Here is a 27,327-nt window from a genome sequence, read left to right as displayed (position 1 = left end):
CAAATTTGGGGAGTTGCAATTCTGGCGAGTGTTTACTTATGTTTTTATGAAGGATAATGAATGAACTTTCATAGTATTATTTCTGATAGGAACATGTAATAAAATGGGACAAAGAGAGAGAGAGAGAGAGAGAGAGAGAGAGAGAGAGAGAGAGAGAGTGGGGGGGGGGGGGGCGGCTAGTTGTTGGGGAGCAGGATCTTGAATGAGCTAGTACTGTTTAGAAGAAATAAAGTTCACTTGTTGGAAGTATTGAGTCTGTTACAATGCTTTCAATGAATAATCAAATGCTCTTGATCTTATATTTAGCTTTTTAAGCTATAGCTCAGCCGTGGAACATGATATGGTTGATATGTTAGATCTGCTGGTAACATAAACTTGACATTTTGTTTAGCTTCCAGAAACATGCATTCATTGTTGACCTACATTTACGAATTAATAGCAGATGCTGTTCTGTATGTTGCCAAGCTATTTGGCAAGCATCCCACATGTTTAAGCTTTTGAAATCATCGTTTTTTTGGGGGGGGGGGGGGAAAGCTTTAAAAAAAAGTTTGCCTCCTATTTATTTTTAATTGTTTTTATGTTACTTGATATGAAATCAAGAAGAACAGGTCTCTGGGAAACTGACAAGTAAATCCTCCTGTTTTGAGCCTGCCTAGTTAATGGAATAACAGGATTATGCCAAGGAAAATGTATTAAAATTTCCCCATTGAATTCATGTCTGCAGGAAAAACATAATCCTTAATCTATCAAATAGCCAGAATTCCCTCATCATTAAAAAAAAAGGAGAAAAAAAACCCTCAGATAATAATCTAGGAATGAGTTTTACTTGACCTTTTATCCATCCAGTCATTTCAGTAATCTTTTGTAGGAACCTGAGCTTGAGAACATGAATGAAATACCACACTCAGCAGGATGGGGGGGGGGGGGGGGGGGGGTTCACTATCAATACACCCTTCATCCAACCCCCACCACTGAATACATCTGCCCCCCCCTCTTCTTCCCTCTCCCCCTTTCCCCTCCTCTTCTTCTCCTCCCCTTCTTCCCCCTCCCTTCTTCCCCCTCCCCATCCCCCTCCCCATCCCCCTCCCCTTCCCCTCCCCCTTCCCCTCCCCTTCCCCCTCCCCTTCCCCCTCCCCTTCCCCCTCCCCTTCTTCCCTCTACCTTCTTCCCTCTCCCCTTCCCCCTCCCCTTCTTCCCTCCCCTTCTCCCCTCCCCTTCTTCCCCCTCCCTTCTTCCCCTCCCCCTTCTTCCCCTCCCTTCTTCCCTCTCCCCTTCTTCCCTGTCCTCTTCTTCCCTGTCCCCTTCTTCCCCCTCCCCTTCTTCCCCCTCCCCTTCTTCCCCTCCCCTTCTTCCCTCTCCCCTTCTTCCCTCTCCCCTTCTTCCCTCTCCCTTCTTCCCTCCCCTTCTTCCCCCTCCCCTTCTCCCACCTCCCCTTCTCCCACCTCCCCTTCTCCCACCTCCCCTTCCCCCTCCCTTCTTCTCCACCCCTTCTTCCCCACCCCTTCTTCCCTCTCCCCTTCTTCCCTCTCCCCTTCTTCCCCCTCCCCTTCTTCCCTCTCCCTTCTTCCCCCTCCCCTTCTTCCCCCTTCTTTCCCCTTCTTTCCCCTTCTTTCCCTTCTTTCCCCCTCCTTCTTGCCCCTTCTGACCTCACAAAAGTGTTGATACTATGTGATATCATGTGATTGTTGTCTTACATATCCTCTCACTACAACACACCCTCAGCAAATATCTCTGTGCCTCAGTTCACACCCCTTCCCCCTTTTGCCCCCCTCCCCCTCCTTGCCACTGACTGACCTCACATTATAAGTATCAAGTAGTATGGGTGCAAATATGTGGTTGTGTGCCAGCAGGTAATGTGCACTACTAGTCATCCCCTCCCCCCCCCCCAACACTCTTCCCCTTTTTCCTTTTCCCTTGCCCCTGACTGACCTCACATTACAAGTGTTGAGCAGAAGGGGTGGGAACAATGTGATTGTGTGCCAGTCTGTACAGCTCAGACCTTTTACTGCTACTCTCCAAATCTATCTGACCCCCTTCCCCTCTCCCCCTCCTTACCCCTGAGTGACCTCACATTATAAGTGTTGAGTAATAAGGCAAATATGTGATTGTGTTTCAGCCTGTACTGTACCCTACTAGTCACCCCTGTCCAAATCTCCCTTCCCCTCTCCCCCCTCCCCTCCTTACCCCCTCCCCTCCTTACCCCCTCTCCCCCTTCCTTACCCCCTTCCTTACCCCCTCTCCCCTCCTTGCCCCTGACTGACCTCACATTACAAGTGTTGAGTAGTAGGGGTGCAAATATGTGATTGTATGTATGCCAGTCAGTCTGTACAGTGTGGTCTTACACACATGTGTAACGCTTCCTTCCTCTTCCTGCATTGAACTGCGTACGTGACCTTGTGCAGTGAAAAAGGACACCAGCGGCTCAGCGCTCAACAGACTAGCTAGACTGTGTAGCAAAAAAGCAGGCTAGCTCAGCTCTGCGGGCAATGCTTGTTGTTTAGCTGTGCGTTGTTCCCTGCCTGCCTCATGTTCGTTGCTCTCTGCAGTCAGTGTGTAGTGCTTCTGCATGCACACGCTAGCTAGCTGGAAAGGGTATTATTTGCATGGATAGTCCTTGCAGTTTAACTGGTGACTGTGTGTGCTTTATTCCTCCATTGGACAGAATTCATTCTGCATTGCTCTCTCTGTACCTCCTTCCCTTTGAACTGGCATCGGAAACAACTTCCAGCAGAGGGGAAAGGAGTTCGTAACGCGAGGATTTATATATTTGTTGTGTGCTTTTGATTGTGGTCGGAGGGAATTGTGAAGAACTGATCGTCGTAAATAGTAATGGAAGAACGGCATGGTTAATGGTTGCAGCATGCAGCAATGTTCAGTCATGCCTATGATAGTTGTGAGTATCTCGGCCTCATTATCACATTATATGTCGTAATTGTCATAATATGTATCAGTTTTATGTATTGATGGTGGGTCCCAATGCTATGGGCCTTCAACAAGATGACATGTGTCGCACAAGGCTATTCATTGTCGCATTGAATTGTATAGTTATTATTAACTATTGAGACAAAAGGATGGTTTATGGATTTTAGTAGTGTCTGACAATGCCTGTCATGTTGTGTTTTCTAATGCCAAGAGCTTATTACATGAATAAATACCCTCCATTACAGTAGGGGTGGGGCCATTGACAACAAAGAGTCAGGGGCTTTTATAGATCACTTCAAGGGTAACACAAAGTGGGATTAGCGATGTCTGCCTCGCGCAGGGATCATGTCTGCCCGAGACTGATGAGGGCACTATACAGTGATGAATAGGACAGGGGTGATTAAAAGCAAATCTGCTGCTGTGTGTTGAAGCATGTGCCTTTCCAGTCTACCAGGCTAGGCTCAAGTCTGTGTTTGTTGTGTAGTGAGTGTGTATTGTGTGTGTGTGTGAGAGAGAGGGAGAGAGCAGAGATGGTGAAAGGCTTAGGTGTAGTGCGATAGTAAGGCAATTGGGTCGCTACCCTCTTTTTTCCTCTATATTACAAGTCTGGCAGTGGAGTGAAGGAAGTACCTAATAAATGGTTTATTCCTTTTCTCCCTGCTATGTGCTGGAGTCGTTGCTTCGCAATCAATGGCAGGCTCGAGCCAGAAGATAGGCTTTCTTTAGTCACACTCTTTCTATCTCTCTATGCTTGCTCGCCCAGGAGTGCCTCATTTTGGCTCCATCCATTCTCTCTGCCTGTGATTCAATTTTAATGTGGTCAGGATATTTGTTGCCCCTTTCTCTCGCCTTTTTTCCACGCAATTGGGAGTGATGAATGACATCTTGCTGAGTGAAATCATTTGTTAGTGACTCCAGTTTTTTACCCTCTCTCTCGTCACTGAGTACAAGAGATGGAAACAATAAGATACATGATGATGTGTGTGGTCATGAATATGCTACAAGCATTTAACCAGATGCTTGTTGCCAGCTTGTAGACCAGTGGATATGGTTAATATATGTGGTGAGTGATGACGATTATTATGTTTTGGTTTTGCCTCTAAAACTTTTTTTGGTTTTGTTCAGCTTCAAGCAACCTTTTCTTATCTTCCTTAGTGGTGTAAAAACATTCATGCAGTCTTTATTATGCCATAATCGATACTTAGAATTATATTATTTGTAGGGTCGCAGTAAAAGCCAAGGTTTATTACCCCTCCCCCCACTGTTCAAACAATGAAATTGTCTAGGATATAGATAATTTGTCTGTAGTGTGATGACTCTGTACACCATCACTAAATCTAATTTCCCTAGGCCCGGATTCTCAAAGGTCAAGTGGGGGTCAAAGGGCAGACTAGTCATTGTTGGGCTGTGATAAACATTTCCTTTTCGAGGCATGCTAAGGAACAAAGGAATCCATTGCCTAGGGGTGGGTAGGAGGAGGGTGGATGGGGTTTCCTTCGACCAAGTTAAAGAGAAGGTCGGGTTAGAACTGGCAAAGGTGCGAAATAGCTTGTGAGCTTCCTCCTTCCTGTGATTTCAGTTAGGAGATTAGTAAAGACGAAATTGCCCCCCTGTAAGATGATTCATGCAAAAAAAAAGTTCTTATATTGCTTGCTTGTGCACACGCAACAACTTATTGAGTGTCCTGTGATAGCTTTACTGTCAGTAGGATACTCTCTAACAGATAACCTATTTGTAATTGTCATTCAGTGAATGCACCTGCCCACTTACTCTCAGATTTCTTCGGCACAACGCCAGGATTACATTAATACAGAAAGGAACTAGAAAGAAGGGTACCCATAGGCAAGGGTCAAGTTAGAAATGAATGAGAATGTAGTTAGTTAAAAAAGTGTACAATGCCCACCCAATCATTTTCAGCTATTCTGTAAAGAGGGTGCCATAATTTTATGGCATGGAAGGGGGGGGGGTGTCACAAATGCTGTTTGGTTTTTAGCGTTTGTACAGTATTGAAGTACTTAAATAAAACAAATTAAAATTATAATATAAACCTTTGTATTTTTGAAACTTTAGTGTGGGATATTAGGGAATATTTTCAAATAGCTGCAAAGAATTTAGGAGTTCAGGAATGGGTGGTGGAGTAAAATTAGAATGTGTGAATAATGTAAATTGTATCATGTGAAATAGGGTAAGAAATGGGGTCTTATGCCGTCTTATAGATGTACTTTAGTGGTCACATTAAAGGGATATCTAATTCCCCAAGGCGATTAACTCTGTTGATATTTTGATCTCTTTTCTGTCTGTTCTGTTACCTTTGATGGGGGGATTAGTGCGGTATTAGTGCTAATCTACCTGTATGACTTTGAGGTGGATTAGCAAAGAGTACTTAGTATCAAGTCCAGTCTTGTCCACCAACATTTCTCAAGGTGACCAACTGACCATGTCCGTGTATGTTGGTCCACAGCTGTAACAGGGCTGCTTTGATTTAAATCAATGAAAATTGTAGTCAATTCATTAGGGGATTAAATATAATTGATTTGTGTGACAGTCCTGTCTTGTTTAAAGGGGCACATGTCTCCCCTGTTGTTTTATGAGAACCAGAAAAAAGTGTGATGACTTATATTTGTAAAGTAAGTCAATGCATTGTTGTTTAATTTCCTTCTGCCTCTCAACAGCAGATACTTTATAAGAAGGACATAAAACTCATTTCTGTTTGATCATGGAGTGTGTGTTGTTATGACCATCTGCATTAAAAACATGGGAGCCTACTTCTGTACCTTGTATGTAGGTTAATACTGTGTGATTAACTTGTCATTCCATTCCATTACCGAACGCATTAAATAGTAAAATGATGAATGGGTGCGTGTTGATGCCAGCCGATCTTACCACTACCAGCAGGAAAAAAAAGAAAGATACACCATTCGTGTTTAGATTATGTTTTTTTCCTTCTTTTCTCAATGACCTGTGGGTGGGGAAATGGATTATCTTTTTTTTCAAGGGAAGGGCATTGGAGAGTGGCCTTTTGTTACCTGATATGCTCACACAACCATGAAGGTATTAACAGTGAGTGCTTGAGTCAACCAACGTATACGGTAATCTATTCCCTGACTCACACACACACTGGTTGGTTGGTTGTGAGCTTCTGAGGTGATCCCTTACACATGTACCGCTACCATGCATGAGTTGCCTTTCAATAGGAAGATACTATCTCACTTGTCTGGCTGTCCTCCAAGTGATGGAAAAACACTCTGAAGGGATTTCAAAGTGGATTGCAATCTATTGTTTCCATTGAAATTAAAAAACACACTAGTTGAAATCAGAAGTGATGTTTAGGATGAATCATTTATTGCCCAGGTTGATGGTACTTGAGTGCAAATTGTGAGTAAGGTGAAGAAGATACATTGATTTGTACTTCGACATATGGCAGCATCACATTTCTGGTTCATGTGCCATCTATTTTTCATCTGTTTTTCTGACTTTATTTTTAAAAATAGCAGTTTGAAACTATTTAGAGATGCTATCGTGTACCTAATCATGACATCTTATTGGATATTGTTGTATTAAACATAATTTGGTCTGACTATAAAGTATAAGAGAGAGAGAGTTACTAACTGCAAAGATGCTGAGCACATGTGGCACTGGATTTAATTTTAATCTGACGTTAATGTAGGAAATTGCATAAATGAAAGCGACAGCCACTCAAAGCTTCACTGGGCAAACTTTGCTGAAAGGTCACCCACATTATGTGTTAACTGGGGAATATACTTGGGCAGTTTGCTGTGTCAACAGTGAATAGGGTTTCAGCAAACAAAGCTTGTATTGACAAGATGTAGCTTGTGGTAAATAACTCCTTGGGTATACTGTAGGGATAGGGATTTTAGAGTGAGCTGAACAATGGGATATGTGGAACATTCAACAGAGGTCCATCTCGGTTGTATGTTTAGATTAATATTTGCTACATGTTCTCCTTTCGAATTTCTCCTGTCCATATGCATTTTAACTATATTAAGCTGGATGACATCTTGAGGAGGAAAGGTGTACCGAGAATGAGAATGGTGATACAGATGTTTTGTAGGGAAAATGCCTAGGGGGAAAACAACCTCCCCCTCAAGAAAAAAATTTAATGAAAATAATTAAATATCATATATGACTGGCTGCTGTGTCATAAACAAAAACAAGATGATATCTATACCTAAATGATGACCTTCATTATTTTACATTACAGTATGTTTAATGTGTTTAGATTATAGATGAAAGCTTTCTGAATTTCTGAAGAAAACTACCCAATTTGAAAAATAATTTATTTGGATTTGGATTTCAAATTTTCTTCAGTTCTTTGTTAATTAAGTCAGTTTTCTTGTTGGTAGGACTGAATGATTGTTTGTTCAATGATCCTAATGTTTTCTTTATTTTTTCACTTTCTCGTTGCAGTTGTGAATTCTCTTCTGAAGGGAGAAAACGTAGGAATAACAAGACGTACCAATCGAGCTACCAATAACCCAGCTGTTACTACCCAGGCTACCACTGTAAGTACATATTGATGGCCCTCTCTGCATGCCCCCCCCCCCCATACCCTCATAAATTTCAATTAATTCAATGCATTGATTTATTAGAAGCAAGGACCCATAAGTTTTGTTGATCCATGTGAAAATAAACTGCCACGTACCAATGGATGTCGAGCAATGACTTAAATAGATCACTTAAAGAAAGGCCTTTGCCTAGCAAGGCAGGAACTCCCAAACATCATGGAGAATAGAACCGAGGATGAAACCATACTTTTATTTAAGTACAAAAGTTTCGTTCATGCATAACAATGTCATTAGTACTGATAAACAGGGCATTATTAATTTTGGATTAGCTATTATCTTGTGAGAATGATCGTGATTGTGTATAGCCCAATATTCACTGTCCAGCCATATAAAGGATAGGATGTTGTGTTTGCCAACAAAATGAAAGAAACAAAAACCAAAACAAAATCAAAGCTTCTCAAAGGAACCAAAATCCTTTCGCACTTTTATTATTAGTAATCCTAAATGGAGGTCGAGGTCAAGCTTGTTTGTGACTTAAAATGAAAGGAGGGGAAAAGAGTAAATTCAATAATCCTGAAGGAAACCTGTTGCATCACATCCATTCTCCAGCTTCTATTCCCTGAATTTAATTGCCTAAACGAACAATGAGAGACGCAAGCAATATGACATGCAAGGTGCCTTTCTGTGCTTCGCTGTCACGCTTCCCTGCTGAGAGTCAAATCCTCTTATTACGGCTCTGCTTGGACTTTTCTGTGAAAAGGGCCTCAAGATTTATCAGCTTGCGCTCTCAGAATGCCATCAGGAAGATCAGTCATAAAGCTTCCCCGCTAATGTATCTTGGCCTATTTATATATATATATAGCGTGATGATGAGATAATACCCCCAAAGAGCTAGTGACATCAGAACGATATACGCACAGAATCAGACATGGGTTGAACTATAAAAGGGGATGATTTTTATCACTTGCAAATTGACACGTCTTGAAATTATCATATCTTGTGTTTGTGCGTGATGTATGCAAAGCTGGCTGCCAGAGCTACACGTACATAACATTTACATTTCAAGCTTACACTCTTCATGTACAACCCCTATGTGCAAACAGCTGTAAACCTTTTAGGTGTGTGCAGATGGAGTGATTAACCTCCAGGGTGCAGTCACTGACTTGGTTGGAATTTAAATTAGGTTGAAATTGATTGTGCCTTTGGTTATTTTAATTTAAAGTCACAGCTCCGATTGTGAGTAATCTGATTGCAAATTTTGTTTACAAACAAAGAGGTAGATCTGTATTGTATAGGGAGGGGTCGGAAGGAACGTACTAAGACTTAGGAATTTGTTCAAAATCAAATCAGAGAAAAGGCTACCATATTTCATAAAGGGAGAATAAAAAAAAATAAAAAATGCTTTCTCCACATTGATAGATTAGACTTTTTTTTTCAAAAGATGATCAGCTGATCGTAAGAAGGCTGTATTGTTAATGGCTGAACTGGCCGTCTTGCGGGTAGCCGACCGACCGTATATTCTTTACATCTGTGAAATGAGTTCTGATAGTTCATGAACCCAGAAATTATCTAGTGCGCATGTAGGTGAGTGCAGTTTGAATCTCTTGGTTTGAGCAAAAACCTGTGAGTGTATATGATGTTAACCAAAACTAGTGGAAACTTCTGAGTACTTCATGAGGAAAACACTTGCCCTCTCTGATACACTCCAGGTTTTTGCCTCTTCCTTCCAGAGTTTAAACTTTTAGAGGGATTTCTAAGGAACGGTTATCTTTATTGCTCGCTTGTGCGATGTTAATGACCAACCAAGTGGAAAAAACGAGGAGGTAGTAGTGAGAAATGAAGCTCTGTTCAGCTCCAACTCCAAAAGTGTTATTGAATATTGAATAAAAGAGCTTGTTATATAAAAATTCCATTAGAATTAGAATTTGTCATAAAAATTAGAATGTGTCATTAATTAAAATGACGTTAATCAATTGAGTAATATTGCTGGCCTTCACACTTGTTTGTAGAGTAACTAAAGGCGTGTAATCAATTTATGTTATCCAGAATTAGCGACAAACAATGACATGACTATTGAATAACGGTTGATTCAAGAAATAACTATTTATCAATGGTCATTTTTCTAAAAGATTTTCACCTCTTAATGAAGTAAATAGATAAAATTCTTACATTCTATGGGGCACAGGATTGCCCAGAAATGACAGTATCTTTAAAATTGAACAACATAGAGCATTTGATATTCTGTAGTTGAATAACATGTAATGTAGACAGTTACCCTTCAGATGAACTAAAGCATGCTATCTCCCCGTGGCTGACACCACCTATGTCCTTTAAATACCCTTCAATGTCTGTCTGCTTGAAGGTTCCTGCTTATCGTAGTGTTTACAGATCAGATAATCTTCATGTGACCAAAGTTCCAAGAACCATTAACATTAAGGCCTCGCTCGTACACATATCGCTAATCTGCTTCAAATGCCACTGCACCAAAATAGCATTAGACAAGCACAGTGCACTTCACATTTCTGTTTCTTATAACAGAGGTAAAGCCTCTTTCATATATGACACGGTTATCCGCCGGAGGAAAAATGAATAAATAAAAAATGTGCAAATGAACTGAAGAAAAAAACCACAACCCTGTTTTGCCACATATCTAATCAAGGCTTAGTCTTAAGCGAGTTGGCTTAAGGGCTTTACTATGCACTATATATTTTGCCACTCCTACAAATACAGTCCCAATTGTCATTGATTTAGGGCCTACATGTAGAATAGTTTTTATTTCGCTTAAGGTGCTCTTTTGAAGCGAAACACCAATGTTGTATGAACAAGGCCATGAGAGTGTTACCTTAGGTACATGTACTCCAGCCAACAGGATATGTGTACATGCTACTGTTATTTGTATCACTCTAGATCCTTTGAAGTAGTCTGTTGTTTATTGCTGTATCCAAATATCACATCCTCTTTCAAGTTGTCCTCTTGACCTCAAATAACTAATAATGAAACTGAAAGCTCAGTCTTCTTGAATACAGGCCAAGCATGCTTTCTTGAGTCGCTACAATCCAAAGCTTGCAGGGCGAGATTAGATTGAAAGCTTGCTTGCCAAATGCAAGAAAACTCATGGTATATAATAAGTATGATATTTAGTTACATATAAAAGAGATAGAAACTGTCATTAGTCCATAGTCTGAGTTAGGTAAGAAGGATTTGTTATTGAACTTTAAGTGTTACATTCCTGCTCTATGCGTGTGCTTGTGGTTGATTACGACTTTGTATCCTGGATTGAAGCTATTCCTGGCTTATTGGAAATTTGAACAATATAACTTGTATTTTGTGTGTTGAAAGCTAGAAGGGTGTTTAATGCTGTTACATGGGGTCAACGGCGTGATTGCTCTGAACATACGATCGGTTGTGCCTAGGAACACGGATCTTTGTTAAAATTTCAAAACCGTTTTGTTTTGATTGCTGTAGTATGTATTCAACTGTAAAACAAGTTTGATTTTGTACATATTTGGGTGTGTGTCATTAGTGTATTCAAAGAGAGGAAAAATCTCTTGACTGTGTTTTTCTCGGGGTGTATATCTGTTGCCGGTGCATTCCTTTGCGCCCTCTCTGCCGGGCACATGACGATTTATCTTCCATCTCTGTTGCTTCCCCCCCCTTCCCTCTTCCAGACAACCCACACACGTACAGCCCCACGGAGTCACAGTCCAAGCCATGCGCCTTCTGGACCCCAGCCTACAGTCGTCAGTAGCACCAGCAGTAGCAGTAGCGGAGGAGGAGGCAGCAGTAAGAAGAAAAGGAAAGACAAAGATCATGTCACCCCTGTCGTCTCTACCCCACCCGTCTCCTCCCATGAGCACCCTGAGAAAACTGACAAGATATTAGGTAAGCAACCAAGTTTCTCAATAGGCCTGTCCTCATCAGCTCGAGATTGCTAAAAAAAAAAACGCTATTGAACTATACCGATCGCAAATTATCCAGCTAAGTTGAGCTTCATCAGCCTGCATTTGCTATTAGCGGGATATTTGGTGGAGATCATCATCTCAAGATATCTTGGGCTAGTTTGCTAAATATCCCACTATTTGTCCGGTGGGTCTCCTGCGTCTCTCCTGAGACTCGTACTCTGCGCGAACGCTGAGCAAAATATCTTGAGCTGGTGAGAACGCGATTTGTAACTTCGGGCTTATTTCCCAAATCAGAAATAGCGGGCTATTTGGCAATCTCTAGCTGATGAAGACATACCTAATCATTCAAGTTCAAGGAGATAAGCTTGTGCGTGGAGGTATGCTAATATGGCATGTGCTCCTCCCTGTGCAGTTGCTCTGGGCTTTATTAGGTCACAGACATATGGTTGGGTTTATGGTTGCAATTGGGTTTCCAGTTAGGTTTAAGGTTAGTGTAAGGGTCAAGTATTTTGATGGGGGGGGGGGGGGGAGGGGGGTTGGTTAGTATAGGATATTGTTGCCAGAGTATGCCTTCCTGGTCTTCATTGACATTCAGCGTTTGACCCACTAGAAGTCAACTTACTACATCGGATATGAAATGGGCATCATAATACAGGAAACATGTCACGATTGCTGTAGGATAAGTCCGGAGCATTTTATCATTTCCAATCCCATACATTACCAAGAATAGCGCAATTGGACAGGAAATAACACCACAAGTGTCATTTCCTTCATAGTTGGTTAGTTGTAATCTTAGTAGGGATGTATATCATAAGGTAGGTCTATGGGTTTATAATAGGATGCTTGTAACTTAGTAGTACTAGACTAAAATACCTTGGACCTGCCAATACTATATTCGTTCTAAATTGCAAAAGAAAGATTTTCCCGCTCAGTTCTATCTTCTGGAATGAGATATTGTGTAAACCGAGACAGGATCTTGCGGATTAACCACTTGAGGTTGTCCTTTGTGCTAAATATAAACAAAAATCTGTAACACTTCAAATTGGCAAACCAACAGAAACTGGGTCGGAAAAAAAAGCATGCTGCTTGCGCAACACATGAAACATGATTGATACGCATGTTTACACAGGTTTTGTTTAGCATGAATAGCCTACTCATCATGGCTCATTCACCTCAAAGAAAAGTCTCTGACCCCCCCTCACCACCACTATTCAATGACTCATGGTTCCATGTAGACATTGTAATGTTCAGATGATGACAAAGATCAATCGGGACGACGCAAGGCTCCTTACATTTATGTCACATTCCTACAGTCCTTGACAATAATAATATAACTACGCTGGCCTTGCTGAGTGATTACAGATCATGGTTGATGATTTCAGATAGAGAAGTGTGAGAGAAACGGGAATGTTTTATCACCAAACCAAGTTTAATGGGCCGCAGTACACAGACTTGATGAATTATTACCACGGCAATCAGACATGCCATGAATGTGGAATTTTGAAGTAGTCAAAACATCCTTGCCCTATATATGTGTGAAGATCTTTCTCACACAACATCTATTCTGTTTGTCCTTCCTTGTGAAGTCTCACCGTAAACAGACATGTGTTGTGGCATCGTTATTGATTAATCACTTGAAAAATCAATATAGCATAGGATTCAGAAATATTGTTGCAAGTATCCTTGTCTGCAAATAGCAGTTACTGAATCTGTTACGCCAGATTATTTATGTAGACATTGTTTGTTTCTACTATTTTATATGTAACTCAAGTAGGAAATATAATCTTGTTATGATCTTTTATGCCTATTTTTTGTTGCAAGTGGGATACAAGATTCAACTCAAGAGTGTTTTTAAGCTCTTTGCTAATAATAGAACAGCCAGTCGATGTAATTTATGTGTCTATAAATAATGCAGGCCTAATTTATCTTGTCTGAGATATATTTCTTTGTCAAGGAACTCTATTTTTATCTCATAATTTAGAACACAAAGGAAGGATTATATTATTACAGATCTTTTAGTTTATGAAAGACTTCTGCAGATTGATTAGAAAATATTACTTGTACCTTGTACCCAATCAAATATGAAGGGCCTGCATCATAGCGAGTATGGCTACTTGTATATTGTCAAGCTTGTAAATCAAAAGTGGTTTGTTTTAGGGGATAGACTGGGTGGGAGATAGATAAATGAATCCATGGCTGTTGATACAAAAGTGAAGCAAGTGATTGATTTATTTTTATAATAATAAAACTTGCAGTAGGATATGGAACAGGTACAGTTTATTACACCCAGCAGCCATTTGCGCACATAAATAGAGGACATTAAATTGTATCAGGTGCAAAGGAAACTGCTTGGAGCTTGGCTTTCAACAGCATAGTTTTGTAGAGCAGAGCATAAGTGTCAGACCGGAGCAATTGGAGCATTAATCTTGTTGTCTGAAGACAACTGTCCCCATGTTTACACCTCAACTAAAGCTGACCTTTTGCTGCGATGCCTCCCTCTGAAAGCCCATCAGGAAAGCAGTTGTTATTCATTCTCGAGTGCACTCCAAACCCCAAACCTAATGGAGTTAGTCACCGCTAACACTTGCGTAGTCTATCCACTAGACACTTGAGCCAGCCAATCAGGCATGCCTTGTCATTGGTTTGCAGGAGGGATGACTACCTCAATGGCTACCTCAGACTATGAAATGTACATGTTGAGGCTGTGAAATGTACATGTTGGCATGTTATTCCAAACAAAAAGAACATGGTGATACATTGTGGTCTTTGTGGATAGCATGAAGGGGATAAAAACATTGGATGCTTCATGGAAATCTATAATAGTGGCGAGGTGGTCATTTTTGGGGAGGTTGGGGGGGGGGGGGTAGTTTGTGAACCCATGCTGCTACATGTATGAAGGTCTTGAAACCTTGGAGGGGAAAAAACAGTTGGAAAAGTGCCAAAATCAAGAGGGGAAGTACTTATTTATATGATTTAGCATAGTTTGTGCCAGGAAAGGATGTTTAGAAGGAAACATGAAGAGAAATAATACTAGTGAAACCAAAACAAGATTGTCAATGTACTTTTACTGCTCTGTGGTCCAAGGGAAAATTGTGTGATACAAGCTATATTTATTGATTAAAGTGTAGCGTCAGTCAAATATTTTCTGATTTCTCCCTTTATCCTTGTAACATGGAGTTTTAAAGAAAAGAGCCATTTACCAAGGCAAAGTATGTGAAATATATACTGCCTATCTCTTTAACATGAGAAAAGAGAAATTGGCAGTTTTTCAAAATATTTTCACAAACTGGATTTGACTTCACAACAAAAGATGTATTATTGTTAAATAATGCATTTTAATTTTGATTTTGCTGGGGGTGATGTGTTTGTGATTGTACTATGTACAGCGCCATGAGCGTCAGAGCCTGGCGGATACCGGCGCTATATAAATTTTCATATTATTATTAAGATATATTCATAGGATTATTCTTCGCATTGATTATTCATATGTAATCTTCTTCTATAAACAGTGGAAAAAGAAAGATACACCTTGTGTTTTTATTTTGCAGTGATTAAATATATGTTATCACTGTTCTGTCCTCCAAACTTTAAATCAAACATGCAAATAACAAGTGAAAAAAATGAAATGAGAAAATTGAGTGAAGCAGTATTAAAGGTAATACAAAGTTTTGGTATGGGGTTGTGAATTTGGTTCAAATGAATATATTGGAAGCATATACGATCCTACAATATCCAGTGATCGTTGTCGCTGTCGAAATCGACTCTAAATTATGAAATTGTAAATAATAAACATTTTAAGTTGAATAGCTCCCTCTCAAGGTCAAGATATTAATTAAGCTATAAAACAATGCTTTTTGACTAAAATCGACCGATTAGCTATTGTCGTTCGGAAATTATATACCACACCTACATACTCTGAGATTTTCATGGTCGCAGCTACCATTGTACGGGCGTAGGAGCTATTTGAAATCTATCAAAATTTACCAGGAGCACCGGTAAATCTTTATATTAAATTTTTCTCGAAAGCAGAAGTGTTTTAGGGGCTAAAATTTCTGGTGTTTTTAATACATCCACAGGGGCATCCAAATTAGTGCTGTAACATCACGGATATCTCCAATTCCGTTTAACCGCCTGTCAAAACCGGACGGTTTTCGGTTAAACGATTTATTTAAAAAAAAAAAAAAAAAAAAAAAAAAAAAAAAAAAAAAAAAAAAAAAAAAAATTGTGGCCGTGTGAAAAAGCAGGAAGGTGATTTAACTGAAGGCGCCGATTTGTGCCGATAAGATCATTAAAGTAAATTAAAAACAGTAGAGGACCTAGGATAGAACCTTGTGGTACACCATGTGTTAAACTTGGATGAATATATATTGAGATCTATTACAAAGATTACTTTCAAACCAAGATGACAGACAAATTGGAGTGTTGTTCTAGTTTCCAAGTGGTAAGTCATCACACCAATTACTGAGCTGGGAGACATTGCCAGGCATAGTGCCAGGTGGAGGGGCATAAATGGAAACTTTAAAAAAATTAAAAAAAATATTAAAAAAAAAAAAAAAATTATTAAAAAAAAAAAAAAAAAAAAAAAAAAAAACGGGAAAACGAAACCGTCCAATTGAAAACGGAATCCGCCATCGGCGGTCGGATACCGGACGGTTAAACGTTTGACTACAGCACTAATCCAAATATATCAAAATTGTACAGAATCACTATCCACCCATTTTTCAAAATTTCCCAAAACTTTGTAATACCTTTAATGAAAGCAAAAGAAATGGGAGGATGACACAGCAAAACCTTGGCGGTTATTTATAACGGCGTAAAGTGTGATACACTCACATTCTGTCCTTTGTTGCGTACAGTTGCCATAAGTGTACATGTAAGAAAACTGTCCTTTTTTGCGACGACTTACCTTACTGTGCCATTTCTGAACAAGCCTTTAGACAGTTCTTTACAATTAGTTTGTGAGTAGAGGGATAGGGGTCAAACACTAGGGGTGTCAAGGTACTGTGATTAGCCATGTCTGCTGGTGATAGATCCTCTCTAAGTGGATAATTTCACTGATTACAAATTTCCTGTGCTTATGACTAAAATGCTGAAACTTGCCCATTCGTCAAGATCCTTCTTTCGAGGCTTGATAAAGTTTTTTAGCATGTCTTGCTTTGTTCTGGTGCAGTCTTCTAGAAGTAGATAGCTTGAGGTATTGGTTATTTGAGATGTTCTGTTTGGTATAATATTCCCCCTCCCCCGTGAATTGATGTACTCATTTGACAAATTGTAATATGTATCATGGTATAGTCATGTGGAAAAAGAAAGAAAAAAAGGTTGAGACATTGATGATTGTCTTTCTAAGGGAAGAAATAGAAATGACTGAAATGATAGATATGAATGATTAATCACAGTCATGACGGTTTCCTATTCTTTATGTCAAAATTAGATTTTTACCCAGGCAATGACTGAGCATTTCAGTTGTTCATTGTATGAATCCTCCTATTATTGAACGGTCATTAGTAATTACTAGCTGAATGTCGGACTTAATTTGTGGTAACTGCATGAACCTCTGCGGGTTATGTGTTCAAGTGCTGGGTGGTTTTGCTATTACTTGCGCTGCTTGGTTTTGGCGGCTCAAACCACATTGCGGCTTGATGATTCGTAGGCCTGGCGTCATCCTGTTTCCTCTTCCAATGAGATATGTCATCAGTCTGAAATCACGTTAGATTCCCCCTATTCAGCTATACTGTACTGAAGCCTTTTGAACAGGTTGTACGTGGTGCGACTGTCTAAATGATATGCCTCTTCAATGTTTCTTTAACCTTTGCTTTTCCTGCAGAAAAAGCTGGCAAGGAGAAAGCCCCAGGATCCTGCAGCAGCGCACCCAAGAGCAAGAAGGAGAGGAAGAGAAAGTCGGATGAGCAGGTTGAAGAGGAAAAGAAATTGCCAACTTCTACATCTGAGAAGCGACCCAGGTCAAACTCTGGGTTTTCTGAATCGCCCCAGGAACGCGTCGTCGAGCTGAGCAAAGGTGAAACCCCTGACCCCAGTATTCCCAGTGGTGAAAGCGTTGTTCATAGCGTGTCTGTATCAAAACCGGATAAAGTGTGGCAATCAAACACTCCTTCTGTGCAAGTGGAACCAAAACCAAGAGAGGATAGTGATGTGAGTTGTAACTCCAGTAAGGCTAAGAGTAAGGCAGTCAATAAACAGGAACAAGCCATTAGCAGTGACAAAAAGGACTCGCGATCCTCGACTCCAGACTCTGTCAAGAAACATAAGCAGAAAGCAAAGAAGGAACACAGACCCAAGCAACCTGTAAGCATCGAGGTTACTCCTCAAGAAACACCTGCAAGTGATCAAAGCAGGTTGAGTGTGTCTACTAGTGTGACAACAACCGTCTCGAAACAAATGGTTGAGTCCAAAACTGAAGGAACCGGGCCTGCTGGTTTAAGGCCACCCATTCCTGAAAAGGAAGCAAAGAGGAAGAACTTTGGAGAGTTTCCTCCGCCTGATCTGAGGGAACAGTCACTCACTTCAGCCATCGCTGGTATCATTGCAAGAGAATTGAATAGAGACTCGGATATTTCCTCAAGTGTCAGTAAGAAAACGGAACCCAATTTAGTCCCGTCAGATATTTCCACGAAGGAAATACAACCATCTAGCATTAGTGATAGACCAGTGAACAGTGGACCAATAACCACAACCTCATATACAAGTAGTAACCTGCAGAGTGTGTTACCGAACAGGACGATAGCTACGTCAAACTCTGTACCTGTGATATCGCATGGGAATGGCGGATTGACGGGACTACCAGGCATGGATAGAAACTCCTATGGAATTACAAGTGAAAATACAAAGTTATCAAACTCTACAAATATTTCATCCAAGTCATTTGCTCCACAACCCGTGCTTGGGGAAAGGATTGCGAGACCTGAAGTTAGAGATCCACGCAGAGAAACAAGTAGTTCAACAAGTGAGAAGAGTGAGGGTGGGAAGTCTTCTTCTTCCACAGATAGGAGCAGAGATTCGGATCAGTCCAGGTCGGACAAAAAGTCCACTCTGGTCGCTGACCTAAGGACTCCAGTACAGGTTTATCGCGACCCCAATTTGTCCGACTCGGAAGTGATTCATGTGGATTCAATTCAGCACCATCCAACTCACTCTCACTTGATGAAGATTGGGGATCACCATTCCCCATCTCCAGGACAACACCCCATCACTCCATCCCCACACTCTGCACTCAGGAATCCCAGTGCCACCGCAGCCCCCGCCCCCGGGGCCAACCCCAGCGCCATCGTTGCCTCTCCGAGTGCCTTCGTTGCTGCGCCCTCAGTCGGTCACATTCCAGCCCACCATCCCATCCAACACCAACACCACGCCATGTTTCCTGCGCATCTCCAACTCTATCAGCAGCACCCGCTGGCCTCTCAGCTGGTCATGCCTGGGCACTTCCCGCAGCACCACCTGGCAGGTCTGGATCGGCACTCGCTGCAGCAGCTTCATGCTCAGGGCATCGTGGGGCTGGTCCAGCCTGATCCTATGGCTAGGATACGTATGGGTGGTGGTTTACATGGGATTGTGTCTCCACAACATGCTGCTACTGCTCTGCAGGGAAGCATGCACCCTGGTCTGACACAAGCTCAACTGCAGGCACTACATCAGCAGCATGGCTTACCACTGCCACCAAGCTGGGTTATACAGCATGAAGAACTGGAAAGGGCTCATCTACAGCAACAGGTTGGTTCATTAGAATGTGTTTTTTGCTACTGTGTGCATGTTCGACATAAGTACACCTCTCTTCACTCACTGCTATATTACATGCTATACTATTTATACACTAACTAAATTATAAAAAATTACTATTCTCCCATATATTAAGTTGACTAACCCTGTGCCTACCACTGTAGATGAGGCTGGAGGCATTATTTCTGATGAACCTCTATTTGGATTTACCAAACTGGCTTCTAAACCACAGAATATGTGATTTTAACTATGCCTGCCATATTTGTTTTCTTCAGAAGAAGTCTATCTGTATTTAGAATCTGATTAAATAAAAATTCCTTTCATGATTGTTTTCAAATTTCAACTACACTTAGTTTTATCAGTAATCATAATGATTATTATACAATTCTTTCCTACATCAGAAATCCCAGGCTGCTGCTGTAGCTGCAGCTGAGAAGGGTCCATCTTCCTTACCACCCCACCATCCATCAGCTCCAACTAGTCAGGATCGACGGATCGACCCTGCCGCTCAAGCCGCTCTCAGCGCCGACAAGAAACCCCATCCTTCCCATCTCCCTGGAGGCGGTGTCCACCCTCAGCACGCGCAGCACCATGTGCACCCTCAGCTGATCGCTGTCAGCCAGGCCGCCCAGGCTGCCCAGGGTCTGGTAGGGCATGAGTCAGCAGCAGCAGCCGCGGTCGCTGCTCACCATGCAGCCAGGCATCAGTACCAGGAACTGGATGCCCAGGTTAGTAATCACCCACCAGGGAACCAACCTTGGTCTTGACACCTACCTACCCAATCACTCTATTATTAGCACTGGATATTGGGACAGGTCAAGTTTATAATTGGATGCAATTGGGGGTCAGTTAAAGCCCCACTGCACTACTTATAACTACTTGCACCCTCTATATAGCAAACAATGTTAATCGGTGACCAATTGGTCCCCGTGATCCTCTTTTTCTTATGTTAATTGAGAGCTGATTTGATGAGATTAGCACCTGTCAAGTGACCTTGCATGGTGGTCTAATCACTCCTTTACACTAGTACAGATGGGCTTTAACAGTCTTCAAGATCACTCTTGGGTGTGTCTTGCGTTGCCAGGTCCTATGTGAGTGCAATGCCCCCATGAATAGTGGAATACCTCGGTATACTGTAATGAGTAAATATGTCAACCTTTAAAACATTCATTTGAAATTATTATGAATTTGATTAATTATGAATGGCAACCTTGCTGTGTGACTTGGTATATTGTAACCTATAGGTTATGTCACCTTGTAATTTGTCTGTTTGATGCCAGAAGGGCAGTAACTCTGTGTAAAAGGATGAGTTAATTCCCATCTGGCTCTAAACAGACAACTTCTTCCTAGCTTTGATCATATTATCCTCTAAAATGTATGTCACAAACAGGATGTGCATGTAAACAAATTCAAGGCCTGTAAACTCTTATAAACCATGTTACCACAATGTTTTCTCTTTGAATGTTCAGGGATGCCAATTTTCAGGCAATAGCGAGTTATTTTCAGACCATACTTAAGGCTTTTTTGTGTACAAAATAGCTCATTCTATGTGATTTTCAGGCCCTCTGATCAATTCTTACTGGCGTCCCTGAATGTTGTAAGTGTTGTTGTGACTCTACTTAACCTTGTGCATACACTAATAACTTTGACACTTGCCCTTGTATTCATTCAGGCGGCTGTTCAGCAGCACTTCCAGGAGTCACTGCGGAAGCTGCAGGTGCCCTTCTCCTTCTCCACACCTACAGCAGGTGGAAGTATCACAGAAGGTACAGCTCTTCCCAAGAACAAGGGACAGCTTCCTAAGGAGGTCGTGGACAGACAGGTGAGTAAACAAGCAGAACTACCATTCTTATCAGTGAAAGAATATCATCTCCTAGAGTTGGCCAGACCAAACTATATAGATGCTTGTTTTTCTGGCTTCCGGCTTTTTGCCTTGTCACTTCTGTGTTTCAGTCTTTCAGTCTTTTTACACTTTAAACTACATAATGTAGGGGGCTTTTAAGATGTGTGAGTCAGATTCCTTTCACTTCTTTCAAGGGATACAGTTACACCTGAAGATTTGAAAGAAATGTAATGCGTGTTCTCTTTTATTTGGAACAAATATCTTGGGTGGGCATCCAAGTAGCGGACGGATGCTCCCATCAAGACAAGCCATTGAAATAGGCAAAATTGGTAGTGATGATAGGTGCGTGCATGTTTCATATAATGTGTTTATGATTTGTAGATGAGGGAGCTAATGTTTGAAAGATCCAGTTAGATTTGTATTTAACGGTACCTTTGTCCATCATTTACAGCACAAAGAGAGACAAGAGCTTGAGGAAAGGTTGAGGAGGGAGAGGGAGGAGAAAGAACTTGAATGGCAAAGAATACAAAGAGAAAAGGAGCGCAAGCACCAAGATTCTGATCCTAGATTAAGGGTAAGTAGGACAAACTATAAATAGATAAATACAAACTTTGAATACTTTGCAATGGCTACGTGTTTATTAGAGATTCCCTGATTATTTGGCAAGGGCACCGTTAGGCAGAGAATATAGGCACATTTCTTTTGTATTGCACCATGTTACTTTATTATTATTTTGTAGAAGGCACGCTTAAAGATAAAGACCAGTTATGGTCGTGCGATTGCATTGTGAAAGAAACGTTGTTGAATCGATCAGAAAAGGTTGATCATCTAGCATATAAGTATTGGTGTGTACTGCAAGGTTCTGGAATCATCAAAATGATAAGAAATATGGCCCAGTCTTCGTAAAGTTACAAGCACTGTACACAGAAAGATATATATGGGACTACGCACACATGGGCCAATAGATAAACTAATTTACCAAATATATCAATTAGTAGGTGGTTTCCTGGCAAAATTTTTATCATGTATTAGTCAAAACATATTCTTTCACATGATTGGTAATAAGAGCTTCCATTTCATTTTTTCAAATTGGGGCTTTTCCAATACTGGTCTATACCTTTAAGTGGGTCAAGTTGAAATAAAACATTAGCAAATCATATTCAATTACGTAATTGGGTGTCACTTGAATGGACATGCATAATTATTTGTGGATGTTGCAGGATGGAATAAGTGATCAATATTGAAAGCAGTTACATTGTGAACAAGGAAGTGCTTCCTAGATAGTGATGACCAGTTTTGACGCTCTACACAGTCACTTCAAATGTTATCAGATTTCACTTAATTCTCAGTGGCATATTGATAAGTGAGACATTCTTTTACTTAAATAGTTAAATGCCCACAAAGAGGCTCTCCAGCAATACAGGATCCTGTGGTGTCATAAATTTACTTCTGCTCGCTGGATCACAAGCCAAACGGTGAAAATGTCAAGGCGACTTACTTAGTCAGACACTTATAAACTTCTCCATGTTCTAATTGTGACTTCCTTTAGCCATTAACACTGACTTACAGGGGCGACTGCATGTAAGAAGGAAGGGGCAACAGTTTTTTTGTCCCTGATATGTGTCTTGACCTTAACCTTTTTGATTAACCGGCCTGTTCAAGTGTTGAAATTCAATGATTAAGCCTTCATGTTGGCTATAACTAAATTTGAGTAATCCTCAAACACCAACACCCCCCCCCCCAAAAAAAAGGGGGGGGGGTAGTATTTGCTTTTACATGTTCATGATATCATTTAGACCTTTCAGAGAGTAATGTGTATCAATCAAGCGAGAGGATTGTGAGAAATGACTGGAGTGTTGCATCAAAACAGAATATCTTTTCAAACATTGCTACTTTGATTGGCAGTTCAAATGGTACTTGAATTTTTATTAAGATGTTACTTGAAAAACAATTGTCAGCACTCAGCAATGAGGGAAATTGTCATGATTTTTTTTAAATTATTTCATCAGCTACGTGGCACAATTACCTTTTGAAGATTTTATGTTGTAAAACAATACTTTTTTCCAATTCACGGTGTTGATCATTTTCATTTGGAGAAATAGAAAATTATATATTTATTTTCAAGGAAGCTGAGAAGGCATTTCTCTTCTAACAGACGCTTGTAGATATTCTGAGCAGGAAGATTAATTTGATCCTGTTTTTGCTTTTTCCTTTTCAGTTTCCTGGTGTGGAGAGCGAGAGTGTATACAAACATCCTGTCTCAGAGGGCAAACATCCCTATGACGATCCGCACTACAGGCAGTCACTAGCACATGCAGGACTTGTGCGATATCAGGACGAATTTGTCAACAAATACCCCATGGAAGTCAAACAAGAGCCCAAAATTAAACTTGAAAGGACAGACCTGAATGCAAGGACTCATGACGGGCAGGGGTTCAAGACGTATCAGTCGTCGGTGAGATCGGACGCACACACCACGTACTACAATACCATGTCTATGAAATCAGAGGAACCTAGAGCAGGTGTGCCTGTGAGGACAGAGCAGAATAGGCAGATGGCGTCGGCATCGGCTTACAAGCCTAAACCTGATAATTTGGTAGGGTATCAGCCATTCCTGCACACGATCTCCAGTCATGGTGGGGAGAAAGGGGACATGTTCAACAAACATAATGAGGAATATAAGATGGCTGCTAATGCTGCAGCGATGCAGGGGGCCAGGAGGATCATTCCAACTCCTCCACCTCTGATCAAGAGAGAACCAGATAGGTCGGAGATGGCATTGCATTCTAGCGTGATTCAAGCATCCAGGAGTGAGCGAAGACCTGAGATGATGCATCATTCTGCAGGAGTGTTTACTGCAGCGGGCTCCAATCATGATATCCATCTCACGCAGGCGAGCAAGCATGTTGCGTTATCAGATAGCAGAACAAATAATGATGTATCCCATTCAGTACCGGTCATCAAGCATACGATAGGCACTCCACCTCCCTTGCATAGCTCAGCCCAGCAGACCACTGCAAGTCAGTTGGTGAGACAGTCTCACATACCCCCGCAGTCCCCTCTCAAAGTGGCAACTCCCCAGCAGCTCTCAGCGGCTGTACTTCAACTTGGTTCCCATTCTGTCAGCAGTACTACCACAACCACCATGGGAGTGTATGCCCATCAGGTGTACTCAACTGCCCAAACAACTACAGCCACAAGCTCTAGCTCACTCCTCATGTCAGCGCTTCGTCCTCAAGACATGACGCGAGTGAGTGAAGCGATGGATGTTGATCAAGGTACTATGAAGCGCAAGCCCAGTCACACGGCTGCAGTGTTCCACAAGAAGAGACCTAAAACGAAGGATGATGTGCACAGTGATAGTGGGAACTCTGAGAAAAAGGAGTCCACTGGTATGTCATATATTGAGCAATACCACAATTTTGTGATGGAACCAAGCGCTCATAATACGTCTGTTGGAGCTCCGACGGTTTGTAAAGCGACTGAAAACATTGAGCTAAAGATTGAGAAAGTTGATCAGTACAAGCGATTAAGCCTCGACTCCTCAGCGCCTGCATCTCTCATGTCGGGCGAGTCACATAGAACCACCAACGGGACGTGGTCTGATAGCGAAAGCAACAGGTGTGTTTCACCACGTAGTACTGCCAGTGATTCTTCAGAGGGGCGTAGCTTGAAGTCGGCGTCGCCACACCGTGCAGGCGGACCCGTCTATCTCAAGAAGGCCTGGCTGGCCAGACACTCTGAGAGCAAGACACCGTTCGGTGTTCCCACGTCCGGTGCGTCGTCCACGAACAACCTTGATCCCAAGCAAGAGCCCGGTCTATCGACCAAGCTCTCCAATTCCCTCCCCAATGGACATCTCATGAGTGGTACCTTTGCACAGGTGGCGCAGAGCATGGAAGCTGACAAATCGGTCACCATCGATGACATTCCAAAAAGCATTCCCAACCACGTCTACGATTTTGATCAGGACAAATCCTCCACCTGCTCGGAGGCATCGACGGTCTCCAGCCACAAGTCGCGATCGAAAAAAAGCGGCAAGGACAGGACCAAGAAAAAGACCGTAAGCGGCACGGGTCTCCGGCAGATCCCAAGAAGCATGGGAAAGATAAAGGAGATAAGAGTGAGGAGAAGCTTGTTGAAGCGGAGAAACCTAAGTCGGAATATGTGCTAGGACTAGAAGCCTGTAGGATTATGTCAAACAACGTTGAAAGCAAAAGTACTCAACAGGTCAGTATCACCACATTATTTTCTTTTGTCTCTCACTCTCTCCAATATGAACATATCGTTTGTTTGTTCTGATTTAGAAAGGTGTTAACTTTTGTATATTGCATTAACATAGAGTTAACCACCTTTTGGCTCTGAACAGATGATATATGTATGTTTATATTCAAATTGTTTAATCAATTATATTTAATCCTTATTTCATCGCATTTACATGCCTTTGTTGTATGGGTCTACTGATTTCATGTATATTAACCTATGTCACTTTTGCATGCTATCTGTCAATTAAAGGTATTGTTTGACTTATTTTGAGTTATGATGCAAAATAAAACCAAATTGTCACAAATGGCACAAAAACATACGTCAAGTAAAATATTTCTTCAGAAGTTGAATCTGTATCATGGTAATTTTCATATAGAAAACAAAGAAAATATTTTAAATAATTGGTGGAAAAAGTAATGGTCATTAGGCATTTAACTTTTTATTTGTTATATTTTCAAACATCTTAGGATAGATTTGTGCACAAGTCAAAACTTAACTTCAAATATTGAACAGTACCTTGAATTTATTTATTTTTCTTCATATCAGTTGCTAAAGTGTATAAATGTGCGTGAAAATTCAAGAAGTAAATTATGTGCTCAGGCAAAGGGAATCATAATAATAGTATTGATGAAAAAAAATGAATTGCGTGTTATCTGTACACGATGAGCAACGAACGGCATGCTGAAGGCAGGCATACTGAATTCATTGAATATGAACATGATTCATCTGTAATACATGTACCTTCCCCTCACATCCCTCGCCAGGAAACCCGAATCAGATCCGCTTAACAGTTACTGTCAAGAGCCAATTTAAGCCCAACCCTAAAAATCGACTCGTGTCTTGCCAAGATGCGATTCGAGCACAGGAGGTGAAATAGAAGTCTTATTGGTGTCCCAGATATGGGTGTTCTTTGAAACAGTCGTCAGAGGGGCAATTAGTAGTACACTGAAAGTACCTTACGGGGTGAACAGGAAGAGGGGATAGATCAGTCACGCAATCACGTAGGCCAAGAGCAAAGAAGATAGGCAAAGAAGGTCCCTACATTGAGATTATGTGTCAAATAACCTCTTGTGTTTTAGAAGTGGTCCTATGTTTTGATTATTAAGTGATGTCAAATAACTTCTTGTTTGGGAAAGATTATTACAGCTATCAAGTGTCAAATTATCAGTACTTGTGTGGATAGAGTTTATGATATTCAGTGTATATAGCTTTTTCAGTTGTGAATAAAATTGTACTGTTATGGATGCGTATGATGGTTATGCATAATTATTGGTTTTAATTTTTAATTTTTTTACCAACAAGGAAATATGGGAAGAGAAACAGACTCTTCTAGTACAGTCAATATTATCGTTCAAAATCATTCTTTTTTTAAAAGTGACATCTTTTTAAAGCGTAAAAGGCCTTAAAGGTAATACAAAGTTTTGGGAAATTTTGAAAATTGGCTGGAAGTGATTCTTTACAATTTTCATATTTTTGGATGCCCCTGTGGATGTATTATAATCACTAGAAAATTCAGCCCCTAAAACACTTCGGCGTTCGTGAAATATTGAATATAAAAATTTACCGGTGCTCCCGGTAAATTTTGATAAATTTCAAATAGCGCCTACGGCCGTACGATGGTAGCTGTGGCCATGAATATCTCAGAATATGTAGTTGTGATATATAATTTCCAAATGGGAATAGCTAATCGGTCGATTTTAGTCGAGAAGCATTGTTTTATAGCTTGATTAATATCTTGACCTTGAGAGGGAGCTATACATCGTAAAGTGTGTATTATTTACAATTTCATAACTTTAGACTCGATTTTAACCGTGACAACAATCACTGAATATTTTAGGATCGCATATGCTTCCAATTTGTTCATTTGAACCAAATTCATGACCCCATACCAAAACTTTGTATTACCTTTAATGACTTTCAAATACATTAACAGTGGTTTGTCTTCATTATACAAATTTATAAAACCACGTTTCATTTAAATGTTTGAGAGTGAGTTGAGTTTGTAACATGTCTGTGACACCTGCTCAAATGACACCAGCATAATGTTTAAATTGATGACTAACCCATATATAACACCCATCAGTCTGTCAAGCAATTGAAGTGTTTGTATGACTTGTTCAGAGGAGCAATACTCGCC

General features: G+C 40.9%; 1 protein-coding gene across 1 annotated transcript in view; it reads left to right on the top strand.

The window, feature by feature from the left end:
* Positions 1-27,327, top strand: part of LOC589728 (probable JmjC domain-containing histone demethylation protein 2C) — a 54,425-nt gene that overhangs the window by 12,672 nt on the left and 14,426 nt on the right. The window contains 8 exon segments of the mRNA XM_030986234.1: positions 7,351-7,445; positions 11,117-11,330; positions 17,175-19,075; positions 19,483-19,809; positions 20,754-20,903; positions 21,376-21,498; positions 23,143-25,104; positions 25,107-25,154. Coding sequence (XP_030842094.1) covers positions 7,351-7,445; positions 11,117-11,330; positions 17,175-19,075; positions 19,483-19,809; positions 20,754-20,903; positions 21,376-21,498; positions 23,143-25,104; positions 25,107-25,154 — 4,820 coding nt within the window.

The sequence above is a fragment of the Strongylocentrotus purpuratus genome, unplaced genomic scaffold (assembly GCF_000002235.5).
Source record: "Strongylocentrotus purpuratus isolate Spur 01 unplaced genomic scaffold, Spur_5.0 spur5_scaffold_15, whole genome shotgun sequence".
Taxonomy (NCBI): domain Eukaryota; kingdom Metazoa; phylum Echinodermata; class Echinoidea; order Camarodonta; family Strongylocentrotidae; genus Strongylocentrotus; species Strongylocentrotus purpuratus.
The sequence above is the reverse complement of the archived record's forward strand: the minus strand, read 5'-3'. Positions and strand labels throughout refer to the sequence as shown.